General features: G+C 34.6%; 1 protein-coding gene across 1 annotated transcript in view; it reads left to right on the top strand.

The window, feature by feature from the left end:
- Positions 1 to 27,502, top strand: part of LOC122161955 (transcription initiation factor TFIID subunit 4-like) — a 132,967-nt gene that overhangs the window by 24,889 nt on the left and 80,576 nt on the right. Inside the window, exons 9-11 of the mRNA XM_042821760.1 lie at positions 3,771 to 3,876; positions 8,017 to 8,131; positions 14,258 to 14,427. Of these exons, the coding sequence (XP_042677694.1) occupies positions 3,771 to 3,876; positions 8,017 to 8,131; positions 14,258 to 14,427 (391 nt within the window). The remainder of the gene's footprint in view (positions 1 to 3,770; positions 3,877 to 8,016; positions 8,132 to 14,257; positions 14,428 to 27,502) is intronic.

Here is a 27,502-nt window from a genome sequence, read left to right as displayed (position 1 = left end):
GAGCAGCATTGCCATCTTAACATTAAAAATTATGTGCTCCTTCAAAAAGTGAATTTTTCTTTTTTTTGTCTGGGAGGAAAACAGTAATCATGTATGTAAATTTTGAGGCATTGTTGAGAAATTCTTTTACTATTACAGCATGTTCAGTAATGGTAAGTATGAATTCTGGGCCCATGAAAGCATGAACATTCTAAGTTAATGCTGCCAGATTACATGATAGCTGAGGTTTGATATGACATTTATCTTCAGGAGCGAGGAGACTGATAAATCACAAGTGGCATAGCCACAAGTGAGTTAGCAAGTGTTTACTCATGAGTGAAGATGTATGTCATATCAGTCCATAGCCATTCTGCATTTTGAACAAGTAGCTTACTTGGTTCTTCCTTCCACAGTGCTTTTTTTAAAAAAAAAAATTTAATCAATATTAATTTTAATTGAGAGAAAAAACGCTCAGTATAAAACTTATTTTTGAAATTTACTTTTGTTCAATTATTTGCAGAAGCTTCTGTTTCCTTTGTTGTTAGTTTTTATTGCTATGTTGTATGCTTATGCTTTTGGATCAGATGCTTCTGTTGCAAAGTGTTGTTTTGTGTGAATCAGATGAGATTAATTTTGCACTTCCAGTCAAGATACAGGCTGCAGGTCATTGTGACCCTACGCATCTGCAAAGAAGCACCTGGATTGTTGAAATCTGCAGAATTCCTTTCCTTGAAACCTTTAATTGTGAGCTGTAATCCATTGTCTCAAAGGAATTTTCTTTTTAATGGTTTGCATGCACTGGCATTCATTTTTATTTGGAATGTCTCATGTAGATAGAAGGGAAACAGAAGTTGCCATCTTTCTACTTCAATCCATTTTATGTGCCTTGGCTCATTTCTTTCTTGGCCTGTATTCTAACCAAAAGAGTCTTCTGAACATCTTCCCATTAGGTAGCTGGAGACAGCAGTAAGAGCTCCCCTTCTGCTAAACATGAAATACCATCTCTGATAACCTCAGTTTACTAAGAACACCCACTTCTCTATTTTCTGACTCAGTCTAGTTTAAGATGTTGGTGCTTGTGAACTGATTCAGCACATGAATCAGTAATGTTAGATGTGGTATGTTCATATTTTTAGGCTATGAGAAATGTAAAATTGGTGAAGTAAATCATCTCCTAGATTATCATGCCAGCACCCTGTTCATTGCTTACATTTTCCAGGCCAAATTCTGGACGAAACAATAATGTTTATGCTGTGGGGAAAATAGGCAAGAGGATTAGAACAATTTAAATTAGTGTAATTGATGAAGACTAGTTTAGATTGTTTGTAAATTTTCATGCAGTGTAATCTACCTTTGATTCATCAGTTTTTACCATGTTCTTTGTTTATATTTGTCTGGAAACAAAGCTGCACATTCTGTTTCAAAAACAAATTGGTAATGTTTGTTCCTTAACTGCTGCCAGATTTGAATTCATCTGTGATTTCATCTGTGTTGAAATATATCATAAAACCATATAGAAGCTGAAATCTAAGCTCTGAGTTCAAGTGCAGCTCTTCCTTTTAGAGAATGTGTTGCTGCTGACCAGGTTCAATATAGAGCTGAAGATGTGGAGTTTGATCTGCACCCCGTGGAAAAGTTTATTTCTCAGTCGTTTTCTATTCTTTCAGCACTTTTGTGTATGCTGAGATCCTAGAATAATACTTGTTAATACATTCAAAATATATTCATTAGTTTTTTTAATAGTAAAGATGTCATTATTGACATAATATTAAATGTTAAATACTAGCCTGTCTTTAATAGTGTTAATTGACCCACTTTGTAGAGTATTTGCGTGAAAACATTAATCAAATGAAACAGAATTTGATCTTGAATTCTAGAGGTTGCTTGCTTCACAGAAAGAGAATTTAGTAACAGATGATCGTAATACTGGGTGATACTTCTATCCACAGGTCACACACATTTCCTTTTTGGCCTGACTTTTGGCCAATTAAGGTATGGCTGCTTTCCTTCACTATTCTCTGAAGACTCATCTAATAAAAGAAATCACTGTAGAAGTGGTGACTTTCTCCTTTTCTATAAAATACCAGTTTTTTACTTCTGGTCTGTTATGTCTCCTTATGAAAATATACTTGTATGTGGAAATTTTTGTGCCTGAAAATGGAGTTTAATTAAACTTTCTCCCTCTTTTTCACTTACTGCCTATATTTTTCTCTAGTTTGAAACTTGGTAGCTCCTTTATTCTGCGTGCTGTTATTTACTCACTGCCTGTCTTGACCTAGTAGGTTTATGTCTACTTGCTCCATTTCTGTGCTTACTCCAAATGCTTGCTTTTCCTTCAGTGTCTACAGTTGAAACTGTTTTTTCCCCTTTCTCTTTCTGCAAGCTAGAAATTTTTAATATTTCTACATCTGCAGGTTTATTATGATCTCACAGCTTTTAATATTTTAGGGTGTACAGAATGCAATTTCCTTAATTGAAAATGCCCCTATTTGTTTTTTCTCCAGATTGTATTAAAATTCTTGTTCCTGCACTACTCTCCTCTCCTGTTTGTATTTTTCACCTTTTGATTTGGCAGCCCTGGTTCCTGTTGATGGAACACCTGCCTGTCTGTTCCCCAGCTCATTTTATTCTCTACTTTTACATCTCATTTGAAAATGTGTGTATATATATGCATATCTGTGTATACATGTGTATATACTTTCCCTTTTCTCCATAGCATACTTTGAAGTCAGAGATCTAGTCTTTCATTGTTCACCTAAATACTATATTTGCATATACTTTTGTAAGAGTAACATCTAGAGATGCTAAATGAAGATGCATTTTTTCCTGTTCACTTCATGTAGTGGTGCATGACTTTGCATATTGTCTTCTTGGAGGTAATAATGGTGGAAGACAGTGACTTGTAATTCAGAAATTGGATGTATTATGCTGTGGAACTAACATAGTAGTGGCTGTGAAGAGCACATGACTTCCAAGGTTTTTGTGGTTGTAATTTATTTGCAGCTATCTGCCTGTGTTTTGTTTTCAAAGTTTGTTTATGGATTTATTTTCCCTCTCTGCAGCATCCATGTGTGTCATTGAATCTTCTGTTCATTATGTCTATGTATACCTTGTCCCCGATTTCTTTTAGCTATCCTTAGAAATGACCCTTGCAGTGGTTTTTTTTTTTTTTTTTTTTTAATTATTATTTTATTTTTTGTTGTAATTCATATGTGAGCCGAATTCTAAGTTCCTGACCCAGTTTCTGTTTTGGGTAAGGACCTCAGAATTTCAGTAAACAAAACCACGAGAACATCCAGTTAAAATTGAAAAGATAAATAATAATCCCAAAACATTACTTTCCCTTCTTGTGTACATCTGACTTTGGAACGTAATATTTTGGATTTTACTTTTAGTATGTATTTTCTTTAAAAAGCATGGGTTTATAGTGAGAGACCTAACTGCTGTAGATGTATACCAATAAAATTATTGCAGTTTTCTTCTGCAAATACTTTTCTTGCTAGTAAAGTTTGTGAAGACAAAAGTCTGAACTTTGATGTTTACCTCACATTTTTATGAAGGTTGTGACATTTGTGTCAAATATTATTTTCTTTTTTAACATAACAGCAAAATATGTATATATACACACACACACAACCACATGCATTACATGACTATGACTTTTGTCACTAGCTGGTTGTGCTTGTAGAGATCCATATGCTTATATTAGTAACTGCAGGTGTTAGTATGTTTACGTTGTGTGTGTTTGTGTATAAAGAGTATAATATAAGTATACTTTTTTTTAATAATAGCAGATTATCCAGTCAACATCTGCTCAAACTGTGAAACGAAACCCTGCTTGCCAGACTACCCAGATTAGGATGCCAGTGGTAATAACTCAGACCATTAGACCACAAGGTATGGGTTTAAATGTTTTAGTGAGATTGTTACCTGTGTATGAATTTTATTGTAATTACGAACTAGTAGCATGGGAAAAACTTACAGTGCTGACGTTAGCAGGCTTGACTTTTTTTTTTTTTTTTTTTTTTTAACTTCATACTGGCTGAGGAGTGCATGTTTTCACTGCAGTTTGAACATTTCAGACCTACACAATTAAATGTTTTCAAGTTACCTTAGAACTCAGCTTGCACTTGCTTAGTTCCTTACTCAGCTGTAAGGAACTTGATTTTTACAAATGCACACTGTAGTTTTGGGCCAAGAAAGAAATGCTTTGTTTTTCCTGAAGCTTCTAGAGTTCCTCAATTTGATCATCCCACTTTAACTCTTGCACTTGAAGCAGAACATTATAGCTCCAGAGATCAAGATAGGAGCTTGAGAAATTTCTCAACTCACACGATTTTTTTCTGCCAGTATGCTTACTGTTTGGTGAGGTCAGAGATAGTTTGCAGCAACCTGACATGCCAGGGGAGAAAGGGGTCTGGTGGTATACACAACTTTCTGACAGGTTTGTGCACAGGTGGGTGGATGTCTGGCTGATGCATCCCACTTCTTAAGAGGGTTTTTAAACCCTTCTTTTCTTAATAAATCTCCTTTTGTTCTTTTCTACCACTGGGCCTTTTAGCTTTGATGTATAATTACATGGAAGAGTGTCGTTTTGGATATGGGGATTTAGATGATTGAGGATTTGTAATGGAATACAGAGTTTATCATCTTGGGATATGAAACAGAAACCAAACTTAAGTGCACATGGAAGCTATTGCTGCCTGTTTAGAGTTGTTTCATTTATCTCATTTTTGGGAAAAGGAAACAAAAACAAAAAAAAAAACCAACCCAAAAAAAACCAGAAAACGGCACACAGTAGCAGTTGATTTCTTGTTCACTTCAGAGAATCCAAAGGCTGAATGGACAAGGAGACCAAGCTGTCAGTGTATTCCTTTTGTAGGCTGTTTTTCCAGGTTAGAAAGATACGCATTTACTTGATAGCACTGGCACTCATGTCCTGAGTTTATTAACAGAGTATTTAGTGTCTTAGAGTGCAGACTTTCACTTCTGACTAATGTCTGAGAGTGAAGACTGATTTCGTTTCTATTCTTAGTATACTGTCTCTTAAGTTGTGAATGAGAGCAGTACGTGAAAAATTTGCATAGTATCAGCATCACCACAAACAGTGAATTCAGCTCACAGATTTATTCATGATAGCCATTGACTGGCCAGTGAAATACAACTCAACTGGCAGTTTGGGTTAAGGAAGACAAAAATTCACAAAGGCCCATTCATGTGAAGCTGCGCTTCCAAGTGAGCTTATTCCTATGTATGAGCCTGTTTTTAAGCCTACCACTACATTGTTTTACTTACACATACAAAGCATTCAGAACGGAACTTTAAAAGATGTCCCATTGTGAAGACTGTATTCTGCAGCCTGTGTCTGGGGAAAAATCTGCCTGTGTGTTCACAGCTCTAAGAAATGCCTATGGCATACTGCCAGATAACTATACATTTTGATTGTGATGTATTGTTAAAGTTTTCTAATGTAAACACCAGTTTGTGTTTTATGCTGGTTTAACTATTCCCATAGAAAAAGGTAAGATACTTGAATAGAACATTGTCTGGTTTAGAAAATTACAGTAGTAAAATTTTGTGGAGAGTGATTATTTTTCGAGGATGGTTATGTCAGAATTCATCTGACTTCCACAGAGTGCTGCATTTTATATTAATATTAAAGCATCCATGTGAACAAACTGTAATGCTTTCAAAACTATACTGTAGGTAGATGGCAGACTCTAATAACTGTTGTATTAGTAAATGGCATCCACACTCAGGGTAGTAACATTATTATTATTTAAGGAAAAAGTCACACTGTTTTATCAAAACAGTTATCAGTACAAAATATCTGTGAATTGAATCTTTCAGATGGAGGAATGGAATCAGAGTAAAGTAATTAGCCATAGCATTCATTGCAGCTATTTAACCTAGGCAAAGACAGAGCTAGGAACTTAAGAGTTCCAAAATGTGGGCTTATTTCTCAGAATCATGCTACTTGAAATTTGAAGCAAGGATACAGTGTTGATGGACTCTGTATGTCATTACCAATCTCATGAAAAATCTAGACCCACAGATGATTTTAATTTTCCATACACCATAGTGTAAATTGTTAGTTGAGCCATAATTGTAGTCTAACTCCTTAATCACATTCTGTTGTGGTTTAAACTGTAAGGCTTGTGTGTCACCCCCAGACTTACATTAATTTTGTCAGATCCGTTTGAGCAAAATTATGTAATAGGATGAAAGAAAATGAGACATTTTTTAAATTTCCAATGTAGATGTATAATTCTCCTCCAACCAACAAGTTAACTGCTTTGTTGTTGTATGTTTTCCTTATTTTTTGGTGTCAAAACTTATCATCTGTGGAAAAGAAAATGCTGATATTAGCCGCAAAGGAATATAGTGTTTATTCTGGAGAAGTACCCCTGTTCCCTTACTTCAGCCATTACAGTAATTTTCAAGGCTAACACGCTTCAATTTCCTCAAAACTTGCTGCTGAAAGCAGAGATTGCTCATTTTTATTGTTACATAATTTCTTTCCTTTCAATTCACTTAGTAAAAACCTTTCAATCAGTTAATCTGAAATAGATAAATGGACCAGGCCGTGAAATGATGCTATCTGTGACATCTCACAGACCTTACGTTTTCTGATGACAAAGTAGTTTTATTCCCCAGGCTTAGAACTCAGAGTCATGAATCTTGTTTTGTATTTGCTAATGTTGAGGGTTCAAGCAAAAATATTTTTATCTTGACTGAATGACTGAATGAACACTGTCAATTAAGTTTTGCTCTCAGAGCATATATTACCCTAGATGAAGACTTGCAAAGAAAAAAAGGAATGCAGGGCTCATATACAGCTAGTGTTTCAGCTAAGAAGTGTTTTAAAGGATTTATTGTGATAGATGTGATTTCAGAATTTCTGTGGTTTTTAGAATTCATCAATGAAGAATAGCTTATTTCTGCTAAGGCTCGTACCATGCCGTTTTTAGGCAATTGATCCACAGATGTGCAGGAAGAACTTTCATGTACTTCTCAGTCTTAAATACTACAGTTTGTAACTCAGTGCAATTGAATGATATTGAAAAAAAAAAAAAAAGTAAAATCTCTTTAAGTCAAGTAAGCACATGACTTAATTACTTTCACATGCCAACATAGAAGTAGGGTTACAAGAAATGGACAAAATATAACTGAGCTGAGCATGTATTAAAATCTTAAATATTAAAGAAGACGTAGTAAGTCTTTATCATTTTCAGTACTTTTTGAGTCAAATGCTGTTACGATCTTTTCTAGTGACAGTTAATAATTATGCTCATTGATTTACCAATTAGCAACATAAACTTATAATTAATTTTTATTAGATTTTCCAAATGTCATGCAGGAATTAATATCTTTTTTAATTTGGTTGCACAACAAGCTGAATGTACACCGCAATTTGGCTCAGTTAGAAATTCCATTTTTTGTATGGAGAGTCTTATAAAATCTAGAAGCAGATGTATATTACTTATAAAAGAGCATTTTCAAAATAAGAAAGTAAAATAAAACCTTTACGAGGGAGGGTATGTCAAATTTTAAAATGGTTTGGGCTCTTTTACATACAGTATAAATATCTAAAAATACTTAAAGTAACATTTTGAACTCAGCAACACATCAAAATGACTGTAAAAAAATGTAAAAGGCGTAGTTAATACCTGGAGTGGCTGACTTAATACATCTGTATTAAGAACATTTGAAATTATGTTTCTATATGTTGTGCAGAATATAAAGAAAAATGGTTCACTGGCAATTGCAGACACATGACCTTTGTGTGTGTTATAACCAACATTGGCCAACGGTTTTCATGTATGGAGAATCTTCAGTATTCTGTAAATATAGAACAAACTGTAATGTTAATATAAATTTTGTCTAAAATTGTTCTTCTTCAGCAGTGTAATCTTTAAAAATAATAACTTCCTTTGTTTGCAATTTACAGACAGTTAAATTTAGTTCCTGGACAGAAGGTTCTTTGATGTAAATTGTCTAAGACAGCTCATAATAACATCGCTTGGTGTTTTGCAGGCATGGTAGGGAAGGCACCAACAATACAAGCCAGCAAAAGTCCTGGGGGCTTTGGTGTTCAGGTCTCTGCAAATCAGAAAAACAAGCTGAATGACCCTGGAGGTGGTTCTTTCAGGTAAAAAAAAAAAAAAAGATTGCAGGAGGGTGGCTGGAGGGGGGGGGTCTTAGATAAAATTCAAAATTGGTTTAACACCAGAGGGCAGTGTTTTACAATAATTTCTGGCTTTCTGACTGTGATTGGATGATAATTTTCTTACTTAGTTGTATTGGGAAAAGAAAAAAAAGGAGTGGTGGGACACGTCTTGAAATTTTTTTTCTAAATACACTTCAGAGTGTTTAATAAAGCCTTCACTTCTGTGCATTTCAGTAAAAATTCTGGCAAATGGAACTGTGCGTATGAAGCTTTAAAAAGTACACTACTGCTTTTATGTATGAGATTTGAATGTTCATATGGAATAAATCTTGCTGAGAAGATGCTAATTGTAATGACAAGGCATCCTGTTGATAGATGACTGCTAAGCTGCAGCCATCTCCACATAAGCATACTGCAAACACTGTTTGTTCTTGCTAGTGTGTTTTCTATGTGTATGTGTACTTTTAAGAGAAAAGAAAACATTGCTTTATCTTTTCTTCATGTGCCTACTTTTGTGGCAGATTACGGTATTCTGTGAGTTTCTATAGTAATCTGGTGCTGTAAAGTTCAGCACAGGAGCACTGGTGCGTTGAGCTGCTATTTGCAATTCTTTCATACTGCAAACTCCTGTTTGGTTGGTTGTTGGTTTTTTTTTTTTTTTTTTTTTTTTTTTTTTTAGTGTTTTGGGTATGTTAGCTGTTTGTGGTGAAAAAATGGTCTTCCATTTATTGCATTTTGATTTGTCTTTTTTTTTTTTCCCTACTGATGGGAGTACATTTAATGTGCATGTAATGGTTGAGCAGTTTCTTCTTCCTGTTTCTTTGCTAAATGACAAAATAATCCAGAAGGAAATGAAAATCCAGGAATTCGTATGCTGCTCTCTGATGTCATGAAACCAGTAATTAATTTTGCAGGCTTAGACTTTTTCAGGTGCAGTAGAAGAGATTTTGTAGCTCTTAGTGAAATATCTCTGCTTTGAGGCATGTCAGTATTGCAACTAATAATAGTAGTACTTAGTATTAATCTAGAAGCAAAATCATTCAATTTTTTATTTTCCAATGCTTTTGCCTCCCACTGAGTATTTAAATGATTTAAAATGTCTTATGGGTTCAATTGTACTGTCTTAATAAGTATTTTTTATGTTTGTAAGCAACATGAGCATTTATTCTTCGTTAGTATAGCTTTCAATTTTACATACACCAAAAGGGACAGCATTTTTTTTTTTTAACTGGATGTTGTAAACTGTGCCAGGATTGATTCTTGCATTCACTTAGTTTATACATAGAATATATTAGGTTAGTTGGAATTGTTAATTTTCCCTTGGGGAGAAGCAAATGCTCAAGGCACTGATTGATAAATCAATAAATCTTTAGTGAGTTTGGTAAATAAGCTGTCAAGGGTGTATGTCATTTTTCCTCTAGAGAACAAATTTTAGTCAGAATGAATGTGTTTGTTTCCTTGCATTGTTTTCTCCTTCAAATAGTAAGACACAATACTGCATTTAAATAAGTCCATAAAATTGCAGGGATTTATTAAACAGCGGCAAAGATCAAGCTTTTCCTTGATATCTTAACAAAGAATTCAGTTGTTTGCATATTTGCATTTCAACCCCTAACCTCTCCTCAGGACAAATAGATGTCTGACTATTAAGCCTAAAGGCACAGAGCTGGAGATCTGTATTAATCCTCTGAATGCTGACTAGTTTTCCTCAACATTCCCAGCGTGTGTGAAGAATGTGTTTTTAGCCAGAAGGCAAACTGGCATCTAAAGCAAAGCAAGAATTTTGAAAAATAGTTGTGTTATGTATAAATTTATTTTGCCCTTAGTGTTTCATTATTGCATATTTGTTTCATTATTCTATATTCTACTTCTTTATTTTTACTCTTGTGAGGAAGGTGTTGGTCACTAGAAATGGAAATGTGAACTCGGCTATTTTTGGTTTCTTGTCGTCATACACATTATTAAACTTATGGTATTGTTCTAGACTGGGAAACAGTGGAAGGAATTACAGAGAGATGTAGCGATTAGAAATGTCACAAATTAAGCTTAACCTCTAATGTCAGCATTGATTAATTAATTGTATGTCTGCTTACACAAGTTCACCAGATATTGTGGTAGCTGCTCTATGCCGTACAATCTTGAGCCCTGAGGGTTCTGCACTTCAAAGATGATGTAAATCTGAAATCTTACGTCACCTTTTTTGATATTAAAATTTATTGTTTCTACATTTTTAAGTAGAAAATACAGACCATTCAATTTAGTTGATTTTTCTACTACATAAATGAATGGAAATTAGAATTTCATTCTTTGTAATATTTTTTCTTTTATAGTAAATATCCAGTCTTATATTTGTACCATAATAAAGTGAAAGTAGAGGAGAAATGGAGAAGATGGCTTCTTGAAGTCTGCATGGGGCCTGCATGTTGTGCTGCAGCTGCTGTGTGCATTGCCAGTCTCATTTAGAAACATTAGAGCTTCCACCAATGTTACATACTACAGAAGACAATGAAAATAGCATGCTCTTGAAGTAGTTATTACCTGCAGTTCAGACTGTGGCCAATATAGAGAAAAAGTGGAAGCATTTGTTTCCCTTGAAATTAAGTCAAAATCATTTTAGTAGGAAGGGATTTTGGGTGGTCAGCTACTCCAGCTTCTAAGTCAGAGCAGTTTGGTTACACCAGGAACTTGCCCAGTTCTGCCTGTCTACAAGGACAGAGGTATGCATTTGTACTCTGGAATTGCCCTATCACTTCCTAACAGAACTGAGTAAAGCTCAGAGGCATTGTACTTAAAATTGAGCAAGAGGTGGGCAGAACCATTCCTTTAATGTGTGTGACGATGATCATTTACCTGAGTGTGCCAGTTAGACTGATGCTCCTTCCTTTTCACGGGAACCTTACTATTTCTGAGACAGTAATATGAAGTTGTATATGACCTTTTGGAGCCCATAATTACCTCTGCAACCTCAGTGATGTGGGGTTTTTTTTTTTTGTTTTTTTTTTTTGTTTGTTTGTTTTGAGAATTCATGCCATGAAATAACTGGTACTATTTGAACCTTATCTTTGTACTTAGATTTTATATTGCTGTGTGGCCATGTTTTAAAATAGAGTATACCCTGGAATAAATAATCAACTGTATTTCAGTCTTCTTTCATCTGCCCAGAAGACATGCATTCTGAATCAGATAAGTCTCTTTTTTGCCTCTTTATTTAAATAAAAGTTTAATAACCTAATTTTGGCAAAATACCTCAAAATGCTTGATGATATATCTGATAAAACACCAAGCAGTGTGCTGTTTTGGGAAAGCAAGAAAGCTAATGCAGTATTAAATGGATAACTTCACCTCAGAATGGTATACTTAAGCTGTAATTTTAAGTTTCTTTTTTTTTTTTTTTTCAGATCAACGTTTCAGGCTCTGAGATGAGCTTGTATTTTTTCCACATTTGTAAAAAATAAAGTGCTGATCGCAAATTTAATGTTTTGTCATCCTTTTTTTCTTGTCACTGGTAAAATCCAACATAGACTTCATGGATGGATTGTATGATAAAGCACTGATAGGGATGAATCTCAAAAACCTATGACAGTCAGAATAAGCATTATAATAGAATTTGCATCAGTGAAAGTGATGCTATTTTAAAATGTAATACAGTAGTGGCTGTTGCTGTAATTTCAAGTGACAGGTTCTATCCAGTGTTGTAGCTGATCTCTGCTCAACTAATATGTAGACTTAGTGTCTTGCGTATGTGCATGGACTGCTATAAAAACATGAAATTTTACTTTGGAAAAAGTGAGGAATCAGTGGCATATGCTATCTTAACTGTTTTAGGTGGTATTTTATATTATTTTACATAACTTATTTGAGAATAGTTCAGTATTGGAGATTAAGACATCATGAGCTCAAAGTGTGTGAGGAAAAGCATTACTATGCACTCACACATTGAAGATTTATTCATAAGTAAAATGCCTTCAGATTTTCTTAATGTCTTAATTTAAACAAAATCTTTGAAGTATGTTTTAGAAAACTGTTCAAGTGCTTCATTTTTTCTGAACATTATTTTCAAGGAGGTGCGCTTTGTAGTTGGTGAGTTTTTTTCATCAATAAGAGGGGGAAAGGAGGTGTTGAGAAAGGTTAAATATAGGATGAGGAAATGTACCTTGCATTTGAAAACAGCTTGAAAACCCATGCTGCCTACTTAAAAATAGTGTGCATATTGGGATGTTAGATTTATCTAATAAGGCTCAGATTTTAGCTCAGTGAAGCCAGAAGTAATTAATATAAGCACAGTCATTTCTACCAGGAAACATGAAATTGTTAAATAATGTGCTGGATGAATAAGTAAAGATAGACAGTAATCATCAATTTAGTCAACCACTGGATGGCATCTTTGTTCCACAGAATGACTTTTGAAGACACGTAGAGTTAGATAGTTGACTTTTGTAGGAAATGGTATGGCAAAGAAGCGAGCCCTCTTTTGTATACAAATGTGTTTATCTCAGTATCCGAAACCAAGTTCTCTTTTGTGTTGCAGTTCCTCAAAGTAAAAAAAGGATATTGATAGAAATTTTACCCTCTGGAAAGTACAGACTGGAAAATCTGTAGTGCTAATCATGATTAATGAAAATATTTAACATCTATCTTCTTTCTGATGCAAAATAAAAACAAATGTACTTGGTGGTAGTAAATTGCTGATGTAAGTTGACAGGAAATAATTCTGTCCAGGAGTTACGTTGGTAGTCTTCTTTGTAAGTGCTGTTGTGCTGATTTTGATGATTTCTGTGAATTCCTATTTTGTGCTCAAATAAAAAAAAAGAATTGCCTTTCTGATACTGCCTACCAAATGAAAAGGTGAAACTTGGAATCTCAGAATAATCAAAGTAGAAGTTTAAGAAGACCAAAAAAACAAAAAAAAACAAAAAAAAACAAAAAAACAAAAAAACAACACAAAAACCTGTGAAAAGTGACAGTATCCTCAGGAATTTCACTTTGGAGAAGAAATGAAGTTCTTAGCGGTTGTGGAAAACAACAAAACTTGTGCGAGTAACAAACTTTTTCTGACAATCATTGCAAAATTTGCCATTTTAAGCCTCAAGTATTCAGCATGTTTCTCCAGGCTTATACAGGCAAAAATCCCTTCTTCCTTTGAAAGAAAGCAGAACCAATATCTTAAACTGTCAAAGTCTTCCAAGAAAATTGGATACTCTGAGGTAGATATCTAGAAGAATATGGGGGGAACAGGGAAGACGTGGATTTCTAGATTCCTCTTGTTACTTTTGTTCTTAATCCTTACTTGTATTTTTGGTTTTTACTGTGGTGTGAGATGTTTTAGCAGGTGAAACTAAGTATTCCAGTGCATGTAGAGGGCCACGTATGTATGTTTTTATATAAATCTTTTAAATTAAACTTTTGCTTGTTTTATGCAGTAGAAATCTGAAGTTGGATGTATAAGGATTTTTTCCAAATCTGTATTCTCAACAGTTGTGTAGTCATTCCTAGAACACACACAAATACAGTGTCTGTGTCACAAATAGCTCCTAAACAGAAAGTGCTGAAAGCAGATGGTTTGTTTCCACAGTTATGAGCCATCTCTTATAGAGGTAGGCCATAACAGATGCTTGGGAGATACCGGTATGATCTGTCTTCTGAAACACACATTTGTCAGTTAGTCCTTTGTCAAGCTGTTAGGAAGGGTATTGCAGAGCAAACAGTGGCTTGGGAAATGCTGCTATCATCATCTGAAACGCAGCTCATTTTTCTAAAACTAGATGATGTGTTCAACTGTTTTTGTATGTTGCTAGGGAAAATAGTATTGTACAGTTAAATGATGCTTGGAAACCAAACTTACCTGTGAATTCACTGTTGTTACTCCCAAATGAAGAAAAGGCACCTCCATCACTCCAGGCAAATGGCCCTGCTTGTGGGGACTTCTGAATGTGATCAAGAAGTAGTTAATTCTGAATCTAGAATATGACATGTGAGAATTGGGACTGAGATAGTTGTGACGTAAGTTGGCCCAGACAGCAAGCCTATTGCATGCTCTGGAGTTAGTTTGTGTGTATTTAATTGAGTGTTTCAAATGCAGAATTATTTTTATTTGTATTTTCATTATAGAGATGATGATGACATCAATGATGTTGCCTCTATGGCTGGTGTTAATCTAAATGAAGAAAGTGCCCGAATTATGGCTACCAACTCTGACTTGGTTGGAACTCAGATACAGTCGTGTAAAGATGAACCCTTTCTTGCTGCTATACCTCTACATAAACGCATACTTGAAATGGGTGAGAAACATGTCCTCTCTTTTTGGTATTTTTCATTATATAGTTCTGAGTAACAGAATATGCTTGGCACTTAAGATTGTTATAAATAAGAGAACTTATGCCTTTTATTACATAATCTTGTATTCTTGAACTTTCAAGGTTTTTGTGATAGAAGTAGCTGAGCTATATCAAATGGGAAAAAATGTTGTATAGGTCCTTTCATATTTCATATTTTCCCCATGTTTTTTATATCCAAGGATCTCAAAGCTCTTTGCAAACATTAATTATTTCTCACAATCCTTCTTCATGTTTTACACATGAGAATGTTGAAACAGAGAGGTAAATTAAGTAGTTCAGGTCACAGAGGACACCTGTGAATAAGATGTAACAGATTGCTGAAGTTACCTGTCAAAGTTTTTTTTCCTCATGCAAACCAATAATTCAGTTCTTAACGCTTGCATCTATTTAAATTCACAGTGATTTTCTTGTCGTATTTTTCCAAAAGGTTTATTTATTTATTCTGTCATTTGAAAATGAATGTTATAAATTTCAGTAGAAAAAATAGTTAGTCAAAATTAGTGATGCTTTAAGGTTATTAGGCATGCTCATTATGTATTTTATTTTACATACGTAATTAATATATTGTATATCATCTGTTACCTAAATGTATCTTTTCACCATAATTTTTGATAATGTTTTCAGGTACATCAAAGTCTTAAGATACAGAGCTCCAAGTGTATAGAAGCTTTTGGTTTTTTTTTTAAGAACTTTCATAAATTTGTGAAAATCTGTAGGGAATCGTTGTCCTCGTGGTTTTAAAGTTTTTAGGATTTTAAGGTTTGAAGGGTATTTCTGAAATATTGCGTTTATGTTCACTGATTTAACGAAAGCCTTTTCATATTGCAGTTACAGCAAGTTTCTTCATTAATCTGCTATTGAGCTTCACTTTTGTGTTATAATTAGTTGAAGCCATTCTGAGAAACAGATTTTGCATGTTTTAGTTATCATGTTGAAATGATATGACGATTACATTGTGTGATGCAGCGTGGGAAAGCATATGTGCAATATTTTGTGAAGTGGCTTATTGCCAGCTGAGATGGGAAGGCAGAAAGATTGTTGTGAAATTTGTTTGAGAAAGTGTTGTGAAGGATGCTCGTATAATGCATTATACAGGTGTTAGAAAACAAAAAGGAAGTGGAGACCGTTAAAAAGAATGGGAAATCAGTAATAAATTTGCCATATAATCCTTAATGAACTGTCTGGGCGTAACAATTGCTGCACAACATGGAGCTGTAATTACAAGTGCAGGACTTGCAGGAATCTGTACATACTTTAAGAACCGCAGAGCCCATCACACTATTCATCACTGCCTTTTGGGGTTTGCTCCTCTGAGGAGCAAATCCCTATGGCTGTTTTTGAAGCTTTATTGGCTTTGATAATTGAAATGAAACTTTCAAAGCTTTTAAAAGCAGCTGCAGGGATTTACTTCTCAAAAGCAATGAATCCAAAAGAGCGGCCACTCCTAGTGATCTCCTGCAGCCACTTTTAGAGCTTTATTTTGTCTTTATATGAAGCCTTTTATAGTTTTGAAAGTGTCTGTGGGGTTCACTAGTGGCTACTATCTGGGATCTATGGCTCTTGAGAAGAGAATTCCTTCAGCTGATTTTTGAAGTTTTAGAAGCTTGGTTTTCACTGTGTGTGGCCAGATTTGTTGATTGCCTGGGACCACACAAATTTAGTAGTGTGTGCTACTGGGCACTTAAAATAACGACATTGTAAGATCATGATGAAACTCAGTCTTACCATGTGTTGCTGTGCCTAGCCACACCAGGATCAAGCACAGGAGGCTGTGACCTTCTCAGGCACATTAGGAAAATAAAGTGTCTTATGTGAATCTTCATTCTTCTGCTTTTGTTATGCCTGTTGACAAATGAGATAAAATATATCATCTTCCTTTAACCTGAGTATGACTTAAATAGACCTTATTTTCTACCTTTATATCTATTCATATTTAATGATCACTTTAGTTCTAGGGCATGTTTTTAATGTTTTAGTAAAAGAGAGATTTGTGGTATGTACAGTGTTAGGAAACTGCTCTCCCTTCTCAGAAGCTAGATCTTTCAAGTTTTCTGTCATATTAATCTCTTCCTCTCTTTTTTGAATAAGAGTTCTGTCGAGCAGCTCAGCAGTGTTCCCCAAAGGGTGTTTCAGAGATTGTCCTTCCATTCACTGGAGTCAGAATATAAACTGCTAAAGCGAGAGCAGATGCTTCTCAGTCTTTGAGAGTAACCACCAGCCAAATGCCTCAAAGTTATAGTGAAAGAGATTTCTTAATCTACTGTACATTCTTACCTGTACTGCTCAACTTGGTGTTGTTATCATCCAAAGTTTATATTAAACCTCAATGAGCAATATTATTATTGATCCATCCAAATGGAGGAAGTAAGTGGAAGGTAATTCATGGTAAAATATTCATCCACTTTCCACATGCTTCCTTATCCAATTTGATAGCTAGTTGTCTGTCTGGTAATCATTGCTATTTCTTATTGTAGGACGACAGCATTGTGAACTGTTTCAGTTTCTTCGATGTGAAACCAAGAGTGGATGTTTCTGAGCAGTTGATGTATTTCTTTTGCTATTCCATACAGGATCATAAAAATTTAAACCCAGATCTTTCTGTATGACAGGACAGCACAATGAAACACATGCAGAGAGCTGTAGGACTTGTTTCTTTTGGCAAGTTCAGAGGCAGAGAATGATGTTCTTCATGCATGCACTGATGTGCGTGTAAACTTCAAAAACTTTCTAGGCCTTTAACTCCATTAGTAAAGTGAGTGGATAAGATAAGCTGGATAGTGCTGAAGAATCCTAGCTATTTTGGGTTTGGTTTTTGTTTGTTTGTTTTTTGTGGAAAAGAAAGAAGAAAAATAATTTTGTAGATGTTTCACTTCTCAATTTAATTCGATCACAAGCTATTTCTTCATTGGTAAGAATGCTGGATTGTTTTATTACTTTTGAAACTAGTTTTAGGCATTGAGTCTTCACTATTTATCAAAAGGGGCAACACTTTAATTAATAAGATGATATGGTGTAGCAGGTTGTTTTAAGAGGGAAACTGCGGTTTGTAACTGCTGTAAAAATAGAAGTTCCTTGATTCAAGAGTTACTGTAATTACAGCGTTGTTCCTGAGACTCATCAGATAAGAATTAGACTATACTATATTTTTAATACAGTGAACATTATCAGGACTTTAGGATGGGATAAAAAGGTGATCCTATGTATATTGTGTGATAACTAAATCTGTGGAAAGGAACATATACAGAAGAGAAAGGGGGAAAAATACTGTAAAACATTAACAGGTGGTAGCTAAGAATTGTATTTAAATAAGAACTGTATACAATGAGAATTAAATTATCAGCCTAATACCTAGATAACTGTCATTAACCTTATTCTTTACCAGACTGTGGTGAGTCTATTCTGGATACCTTGTAGCAGTTCATGTGTTCAGCTCAGCTGTTCTGCTTGGGTTTTTTTTTCTTTGTATTTGGTTTTAACTAGGTGGGACTTTTTCATAGTGCAGTACGGTTTTTTTTGTGTGCAAAAGCCCTTGTGAATGTCTTGTTGGTATCACCCGGCATGGTATGGTGGGTGAAGTTTGCTTTTCTTATGCAGGTTACTTTTAAAATTTCCACTCATTACAATGATATGAGAAGTCATTTTACTGAGAATTGGTGGTCTCTAAGACTCTGCTAGCAGTTCCAAAAGCTTTGCTTGTGATTTTGTGGTCACCAGAGCACAATATCTTCACAAGCTTAGAGCTTGCAGAATATTAACTCCCACAGCAGTATTTCAATTCTTATGTCCTCTTCAACCAGGTTATGCCATTTTGGTTTTTCCATGGCTATCCCTAAAATGTCATGTTACAAGGAGACTCTTAACCATAAATTAACTGTCTGAAAGCAATAAAAATAAAACGTAATTTTGGCATATTGTTGAGTTAGTTTTTTTCCTTCTCTCTTTCATATCACCTTCAGTGTTCTTCACCCAATGTTTCTATTTCAGCTTGTGTTGTTACAGAGCTTTGGATAAATAGAATAATTACAAATGTGAGATTGTAAGAAGTGTGGGACTGATTTGGCCATATTTAATCCATTTTAAGTGTCCGTCTTGTATTTCTAAACAATTTTTACTTGAATGTGTGATAAAAATGTATTGAAGAATTACAAATATGTTTTATTTCACATTGATTCATAATTATTTTTATATCTTCGTTAAGAAATCAATCTTTCTGTAATATCTTATTACATTGTAATATCTTATTAAGATTTATGTCTGTAAGCAAGTATTATTATATATTGTTAAAAGTCTATTACATTGGCAAAATAGCATACACCTCTGACATTTCCTATCAATAATTAGTACTGGATTCTCTTGCTTTATCCAAATAGATTTTTAGTCAAAAACACAAGTAGTGGTGCAGGTGAATTATTATGAAACATGTAAATGCACCATTGAATCCAAATGCTCCTAGGTCTACAGTCATTCTTAAAAGGGCCTCAGAGCAGTTCAGCTTTGTAGATTTAAGCCACTGTCTCTGCTGTCTCTGCCAGTGTAGTAGTTGTAGGGTTAGGTTCAACATAACATAGATTTACCTTTTTGTTATTTTATTGGTGATGTATTTTTAATTGTCTAATGACATGTTAATTGTGTTCTATTTGATTCTTTGTTCCGTTACATTTGAATTACATGTCTGCTATAGAAATGTATGCTAAAACAAGCAAATAGCTCATCTGTCTTTCTGTATTCTGTAGTATATTGAATCTACTTTGTGACATCACACTGGCAACTGAGTTGTTTGCATGTGTATATATTTTAAATAATTTTAATACTCTGGAGGGCATTTTTTATTGTTGAACAACCTAAAAACTGATTGGAATATCCTTCATGGAACCGGGCCAGTCCATTTCAGAGCCTTTGTTTAAAGCATTTGTTACTAGTTTAATAGTAGAGTCATTCTGTCATCCCTGTTTCATCTGTTTATTTGTCAAAAGTTATATTCATGTTTCAATGAGATGAAACTACTATTGATGATTGCTCTTTCACATATGGAGCAGTTCTAACTTAAAAGTATACTTATCTCTGAGGTTGGTTTACTTTAGAGGGTTTTTACTGCTGCTTAGATTACAGTTGTGGGTACTGAAATTCGGATCCATCAGATTGCCTGCAAACATGTGCTTTTGTTTTCAGTGTGCTTTTTGTTGATCCTAGTTGTTTTCATTATTGACTTTTAACTTGTTATCCATAAGCTGATTTGTCTTCAAACTGAAATATTCCTTTTAATACCACTGTTTTTCAACAGCATTTTTCTGTCATGATGGCCTCCTTAAATATCTGTGTACATAACTTTTGTGTTTGGAGGTGGTTCTAACGTGCAAATCATCCCATGAAGTCCTTGTTCTCCTTAAGCATAGAATTTTGAAGTTGTTCACTGTCCTAACAAGATGCATAGTCCAATTAAACTGTACCTGGAGTGGGGTTTTCTCTGACTTTAGTTGCTGCTTCCCAGGGAAAAAAAAATAAAAATGCTAGGTATTGTGTAACACATACAGCAACTTACTGTGCACGCCAAATATGTTGACTTTCTAAAGTTCCTATTAATTATTGACAGGTAGGGAGACATGAGAGATGTGGAAATGTATATAAATTCTGACATATGAAATAGTTCTGTGTCTTTCTTAGTAAGTACAGACTTTTTCTCCCACTGTGTAACACAAGCAATTTACTAGAAATTTCATTTAGTTGTGCGCTTCTTTCTCATCAGTGTTCATATCTATGAACATTTAGTTTATTATGTTATATTTAGTAACAAATTTGTTGTTCTGTACTGCAATTTATTGTTTGCTCATGTTATAATATTTTATATTATTATATTATGTTGTTTGCATTTACAATTTCCCATCTAAGTATTTCCATCAAATTCCCGATAAGTTCCCATCTAAGTATTAGCAGCAGTGTTGCCAAATAAACATAACCACTAAGTGTTTCAGAAGAGTGTTAAAATGTATTGTTGTTCTTTCTCTAATAGGTCCATGATTAGACTTCCTGTTTTACAAGATGTCCCAACATGTGTTGGGATGATAACTTCAGTACCACCTGAGAGCTTGGAGTCTGCCTTTCTGTGAAAGGTAAGGCAGCCTCTGTTCAATGTTTTTTTTTTGTGTATTTCTAAGGTTTTCTTTTTATTACTCTAATTGGTTCTGCAACACTACAACAAATAAATGAAGATTTGTTCAAACTATGATTATTTGTGAAGAAAATGAAGCTGTAATTTGTCACTCAGCCTCAGAATAAGTTTGTATCTAGAAGAATGATTTAAATTTCTCAGTCTCTGCAAAGAAGGGTAAAATTAATTCCATTCCATGGAGATTCGTTCTCTGCCAGATTCATTCATGAAGACTAACTCATTAGTAGATTTCTAGTAATAAACATGGGATGTAGAATAAGAACAATAAAAAGAAAACCTTAGAGAACCATTCAATATTGCAGTAAATCTGACTTACGTTATCTCTGTAGGCAAGCTCCATGCTCTAGAGGTGGTACTAATGTCCCGAAACTCAACACATGTTGGAACATCTTTGAGGAGGAAGTCATTGATCAGTGAGCAGATCTTCGAGGGTCATTTACGGGGGAAAAAAGTAAAAGGTAATAGTTTCTAAAATATATTGCAGTGATTGTTCATTATGTTTATTTGGCAATCCTGCTGCTCATACTAAGGTTGCAATGTTTTTGTTTCTTAAAATTACTGAAATACCTCAATCTTTAGTCTGTCTTTCTCATATAAGTTGAATTTGCACTTAAAAATTTCAGTGCTCTGCAGGTAAAAATGTCACTCTCTGTTTTAGTGCATTGCATTTGTTAGTTGTTTTTATGCTACTGAATCTACTGCGCAGAAAGTCCATGTTGCAGGATAACACAGTTCGACTGTTTTTTTCAGTGGTTAAGATAATCGAGTGTTAGTGTGGTTTGTCTAGTGTTAAATAAAGTAGTCCACAGCCAAATGTTGAAAAGTGTTGAACCAGTACAAAGACATTTCACTGATAACAAAGGGTTATTTGTTTTCAAGGAGGTAACTGCATCGCTGGACGTTGTGCCAGATGAGGTACCATCTGTTCCTGCACAATAATGTGAATGTATGAATCTGATATAAACCACATAAAACACAACTGTTTTGACAAAGTCACGTGACCATATCTGGTGTGGATTCACTTTGATCTGGTAATACACAGAGTTAGCATTAATTAGTGAATATGGTGAGATGTCCTGAACTTGACTACTTTTCCTCTAATCCTGGACATACGCAGACAGTGTTGCTGACACTGAAATTCAGGTTATGGTGTTTTACTCTTCTGATATCTTTTATAATTTCCTGTGTTCTTTGTGCACATGTATCTTTTTCAGGCGACTTACCCATCCTGCCTCCTTAAGATGTGGCTTCATGTTGAACTAATCTGCCTAATATCAGTGAACATCTGTGATAGCTCTTCAGACATGTAACCTACGAGACATTTATAGGGTCAGAGCTAGAGTTTCTTCAGGAAAACTAAATTGCCAAAGTGTCTACATTATTTCCATAATCTGCTTCAAAAAAACAGAAGCATATAGGCAAACTCTTCTTCATGTTATTTATTTTTATCCTTTTGTGAATGTGAGTTAGATTGTTCTGCTATTGCAAGGACCATGTCACAGTATACTGACATCTGTGCTTGTCATTTCTGACATTCTTATAGCAGTTCTTTCCCATGTCTTGCTCACCTAACATAAACCCGTAATCATTTTGTTCTTTTACTTAGGCCTGAGGTCTTGTAATGATTTAATATCTTTTCATCTTCTGTTTAAGACATTGAGATTTTTATTTCTTCCACAAGGAATTAGATAAAATACAGTTTAGTTATAGAGAAAATAAGGAAAAAAATAATTGTAATCCACTTCTGTTCCTCTGAGTTCTCATTATCTTTCTGTCCACTCTGATCAAGCTGTCAGGCTTGCTGTTTGTCTGAATACCAAATATTCTGTTCTACTACTAGATGCACTGCTTTTCTGTTAGTGCTTTCCTGGTTCATGGCAACCACTTCCATTTTCCAGGCCTCTGCTTACCTGTACATTATACTGTTTGGCAACTAGCATGGTTCCGTTGAAGACAAACTGCTTAGGATTATAGAAATACTCTTTAGGGATGATTAATAGCTGCCTTTTAGCTGTTTAATTACTTTGCTCAAAGACAGAATTTTGGAAACTGGATTGTCTGGTTGTAAATATTTTAGGTCAGACCTCTTCTCAAATTAGTTCTTTCTTTTTGCCAAAAATCATGTTTGTAATCCCGGACTTATGCTCTTGCTGAGAGTTCTTAAGGCTTTTCTGTTTTCTCACTTCTGCATTACTTTTGTCAAAAAATGCTAATCATATAAGAAGGGTTAAACAGTTTCCCTAATAATTCTTTTTGTTTCCTGGATATTTTTCCCTGCTCTAACTCTCACTGACTTGCATAATAGCTTTGAGTAAGCATAGGGAATAGGCATTTTGGCCTGGTTATGTGTGGATTTTTGATCTATGTGGCTGTTTCTGTGTCTGTTGTGTTAAAATAATTATACTGCTATGACTCCCTAGAATAGAGCTATTTTTCACTCTGGTCTCAGTTTTGTAAGAATTAGGGTATTAGGTAAAATTAGGAGGTGACAGTTCAAAACAAACAAAAGTGAATAGTTAAGTTGTCAAACCTTTATTTTAGGATGCTGCAGGTTCAAGAAATGACTTGAAAAATTAATGGGAAAAAAAATCCATTGAGGGGTAGTGAAGAGTAAGACAGGTCCTTCAGGGTGGTTCTAAGCTGTATATGGTTGTATATGTGGATGCTCTTTTTTTTTCCAGCAGTATTTCACACTACTACTGTTAGAGAATGGGTGCTGGACTGTATTATTCAGTGTAACCTTTCTTAACTTGGTATACAATTGCAGAAATACAAAAAGTTGATTATAGTATAATTTGTACTGAATAAGTTAAATCCTCTGTAGTATCTCAACAAAGCTTTGAGTGCTTTTCTCTGCAGTGCATTCTCCTGCAGAGATTGAGTCTTAGGTGAATCTTACCTTGCTAAAATAATTTGGTTGGCACTTATTTTGGAAAAAGCAGAAGAAGAGAGTATTACAGTTTTCAGAATATTTATTTAGACTTTGTATGCATTAAGTTACATTAGAATTATATGGCTGGTCTTTTCTGCTGTGTTTTGCATTGAAAAGAGCTATGTATTTCAAGGATTTTTATCTGTAAGTTGGGTTTATTTGTATGTATAGTTAAAAGTAACTGTTTCACTGGTTTTTCAGTTTCACGAATTGCTTCCTGAAAAATCATCTCATAGTCTGTAGTACTGAAATAGTGCAGAAAAGACATTAGGCCCCAGCAAGTCCTGAGTACTCAAGCATATTGTACGCTCTTATCCAGAAGTGAGCTCATGAGATTTTATCCTATGAAAGGAAAAATGTTCTTATAAAAACAAGCTTACTAAAGTAACTAACGTGGAGCCTTCCATTGTTTTGTAAATAATGTTTGTGATAAAGTGTTGTCATTTCTAGCATAGGCAGTTTATGTGGAGGTGAACTAGAAGTATAGTGTTGAACTGTATTGGGTGCTACTTTACCAAATCTTTCCCATAACAGTTGAGATAGTTCAGGGTTGATTTGGAGCTGTGGAATGTATCTTGGCCGTCTGCCCCTCACTGAAGGGATGCTGGTTTATACCTGCCAGAGGGAATTGCTTACCAAAACACAAAACACTTGGCACCAATTCTCTCTAGTTTGGCACAAAACATTCCCTAGCCTGTGATTTCCCTAAACAGTCTCCAGATTCCAAGTTTCTCAGAGGCACCTGCTCAAACTACTTTGGATTTGCTGATTTTGTGAAGGAAGCAACTAAAGCTTTAGTTTTACCTTTCCTCATAATATCTCCCAGACAGATTTAACAGTAGAGCAAATCAACACTGATTAAATTATTTATTTGTTTATTTAGTAAGACTTAAAGTGAAGCTTCTTTTTATTTAAAGGACTGAAAACCTAGGATGACAGCTAAAATCATGATACTGTTTGTTTTGCCTGGGATCGCTAGGTTATCTTATACTCATAGGAATCCCTAATCCCCGTCATCATAGCTAGTGATTTACTATTTGCTCATTGCTCCATTTAACAAGCTTTTCTTTCTGTTTTTAATACTAAAAGGTAGTCTGGGACTGTGGCAGTCCCTCCAGACAACTCCAGAGTGTTTTGTACCCAGCCAACCTCCTCAGTTTCTTTGTTGTGTTCAATCCTCAACTGTCTACCTTAACGTGTAAGATCCAGTTTTCCCTTTGGAGTTTTGAACGCAGTGTTGATGGCTGAGGACACTGCTGTGTGGGAGATGTCCCAGTCTAATCAGGTTGGGCTTCAGGACGGGGGACAAGTAAGTTCAGTAATTGCTGTTTTATGGCTCCTCAGGCTCTCAGTGCGTTACGGTTGTTTCCTGACTGTGTTTAGGCAGGCTGGTAAATGTTGTTGCTGAGTGTAGAATGACTGATGTCATAGTATTAGGCAAAGTCCCTATTGCTTTCTGCTGATTTCATGACCTGCATTCTGTAGAGAACACATGGTATGTTTTAGGACCTGCAGATATTGTTTGTGTTGTTTTAGAAGGGAACTGCTCACCACTTTTTCCCCATTTTTTGTCAGCTGTTAGCCATCAGAAGTTTCTGTACAGCTTAAGTCTTGAATGATGACTACTTAACTGGTCCTGATTTTTTAATGATATTTAATTTTATAGGGATTGACACCTTCAGCAGAACTATAAGATCATCGCTTTCTTTCATGCTATTAAAATGAAGGGCTGAAATTAATTAAAGAATTACATCATTTTAAAGGTTTGGAAGATTACTAAAGCAATTTAGGGGGTAATTTTTCAAAAACATTACTTTCCTTGATAGGGAAAATTACAGAGAGGCAGGCTTGTAAACTGCGGTGAATAGTTTGGGATGAATGAGGAGGAAGAATGCTTGAGCTCATCATAGATGCAATCCAAGGCACAGTCAGGTACTTTTTATGCTCTGGGGATGGGGTAGATAGGTGTGCCACATGCATCTCTGTTTTATTATTCCTCATCTGATGCTGTTAAATGAGGTAAAATAGAAATTTAGACAAATAGGAAATATTCCAGATGCAAGGAGGATGAATTTATGTGATTTCCTTCCATCTTGCTCTATGTAAGCGTGTTGTAACAGCAGATGAGGCTTGGACCTAAGAAATCTGGTTCCAATTGTGGCCAATGTTTAGCATAAAGAACTTTAAGTTTCTTCTAATTTTAAGATGATAGCAGTGAGTGCTTTCTGCATTTTTGGCTGACCTGTGATTAAGAGCAAATAGAGAATAAATAGGCTCTCTCCCAGTGTTTATGTTGAAGGATGAGACAAATTCAAGCCCTAAATATATGCTGTTTAATCGTTTAAAACCAATTCTTTAAAGTTTTTTTTTGTTTGTTTTAAGTGTAAATGTAAAGAGATTTTATACAGGCATTCAATAATTTATTACATCAGTAATCAGTCAGACCTAATGTTTTACAAATAATTTTTTTTATCTTTGATTTCCGTCCTGTCAGTCCTCTTTAAGTATAAATTATTCAAGTAACTTTTTGATTCTTTGAAAGCCTACCTGCAACAATAGTGTTTTGTCCTGCTTCTCAAATAGGACAGTATTCTTATGATTTAGTTTGGTTTGTTTGATCAATAAAATATAATTAAATTTCTAAAGCACAGTGAAGTTGATACCCCTCAAATATGGAAGTAGATAATAGCACTCTTCAAAATCTTCACTTCTTGGAACCTGAAAGTTTTCAAAGACAAGGTTTAGACACTTTTATGTTTGTGAAAAAAAACAACCTTGTGCTAGTGACACATATGCCAATATCAGAATAATATTGCTGAATACTTTTTCCCTCAAGGTTTTTGAAACTTATATACAAGTTCTAACTTTATAGAAATTCTCTTGCAATATTGCAAACTTTTAAGTAGAAAACAGTTTATTTGTAACGAAAATATTTCAGTGTTTTTTTTATACTTTCTTTGCATGCTATTTCATATGCTGTAGACCTTTATTAAATGCTGACTGAACCATGGGTTTTCTACTCATGCTTCCAAACATGTAATTAAGATTTAATATGCAGACAGGCCTTATTATGCTGTTCTATAAATGCTTGGCAGATTAGAAATTTGTTCATTTTGGAAGTATTAATTTGTGAACCCTCATTTTTCACATATGACAAGGTGACTCAACCGACTTCTTTGTAGTGATACCCCTGAGAAGCAATTGAGACTTAAGTTCTGTCGCAAAGAATAGAAGTGTTCAAGCTATCATTCATTGCTTCTTCATGGTCTTTTACAGCTCTAATGTACTGGCAAAAGTGCTTGAATGAAAAACATGACCTTAGTTATGCTTTTTAAAACATAAGAACTCAAATTCAAGTGGAGAGATTGGTTAAAATTACAGCTTGAAGCCTTGCTTTGCTCCATCTCCATCTTTGTTGTCATCCTTGATGATGTTTTTATCATAGCTGTAGGAAAAATTCAGAATTACATTGCTAAAGTCATTTTAAAGGCTTAAGGATTGTGCTTGATGTTGAAAATGTTTGAATTTAGCAAATGTATAATTTGATACCAAACAATTTTTTTCAAACTATGCATTTCATGATGTTTTAAATGTGTAGCTCCTTACTGCTTTATAATGCACAATTTGGGTTATGAATCTACAAGTGAAGACGTCCACAGTATCAACCTTCAAGCACATTAATGGGAGCAGAAAAAAAAGTCAGAAATAATTACAACTTTTTGTTAAAAAACAAAGGTATGTGACAGCAGTTTGTTGATCAACATTAATTCTTTTGTTTAATCTTTATTTTCTCTTTGTATTTTGTGTGTCTATATGTGAGTAAGCATACATACTATGACCAGTTAGTGCAGTTAAGATGGGAATCTAGAATGCTGGGACTTAAAAAAAAAAAAAAAAAAAAAAAAAAAAAAAAAAAAAAA

Source organism: Centrocercus urophasianus, unplaced genomic scaffold (genome assembly GCF_019232065.1).
Source record: "Centrocercus urophasianus isolate 14NV4802_14NV808 unplaced genomic scaffold, USGS_Curo_1.0 seq_2, whole genome shotgun sequence".
Lineage (NCBI taxonomy): Eukaryota > Metazoa > Chordata > Aves > Galliformes > Phasianidae > Centrocercus > Centrocercus urophasianus.
The sequence above is the reverse complement of the archived record's forward strand: the minus strand, read 5'-3'. Positions and strand labels throughout refer to the sequence as shown.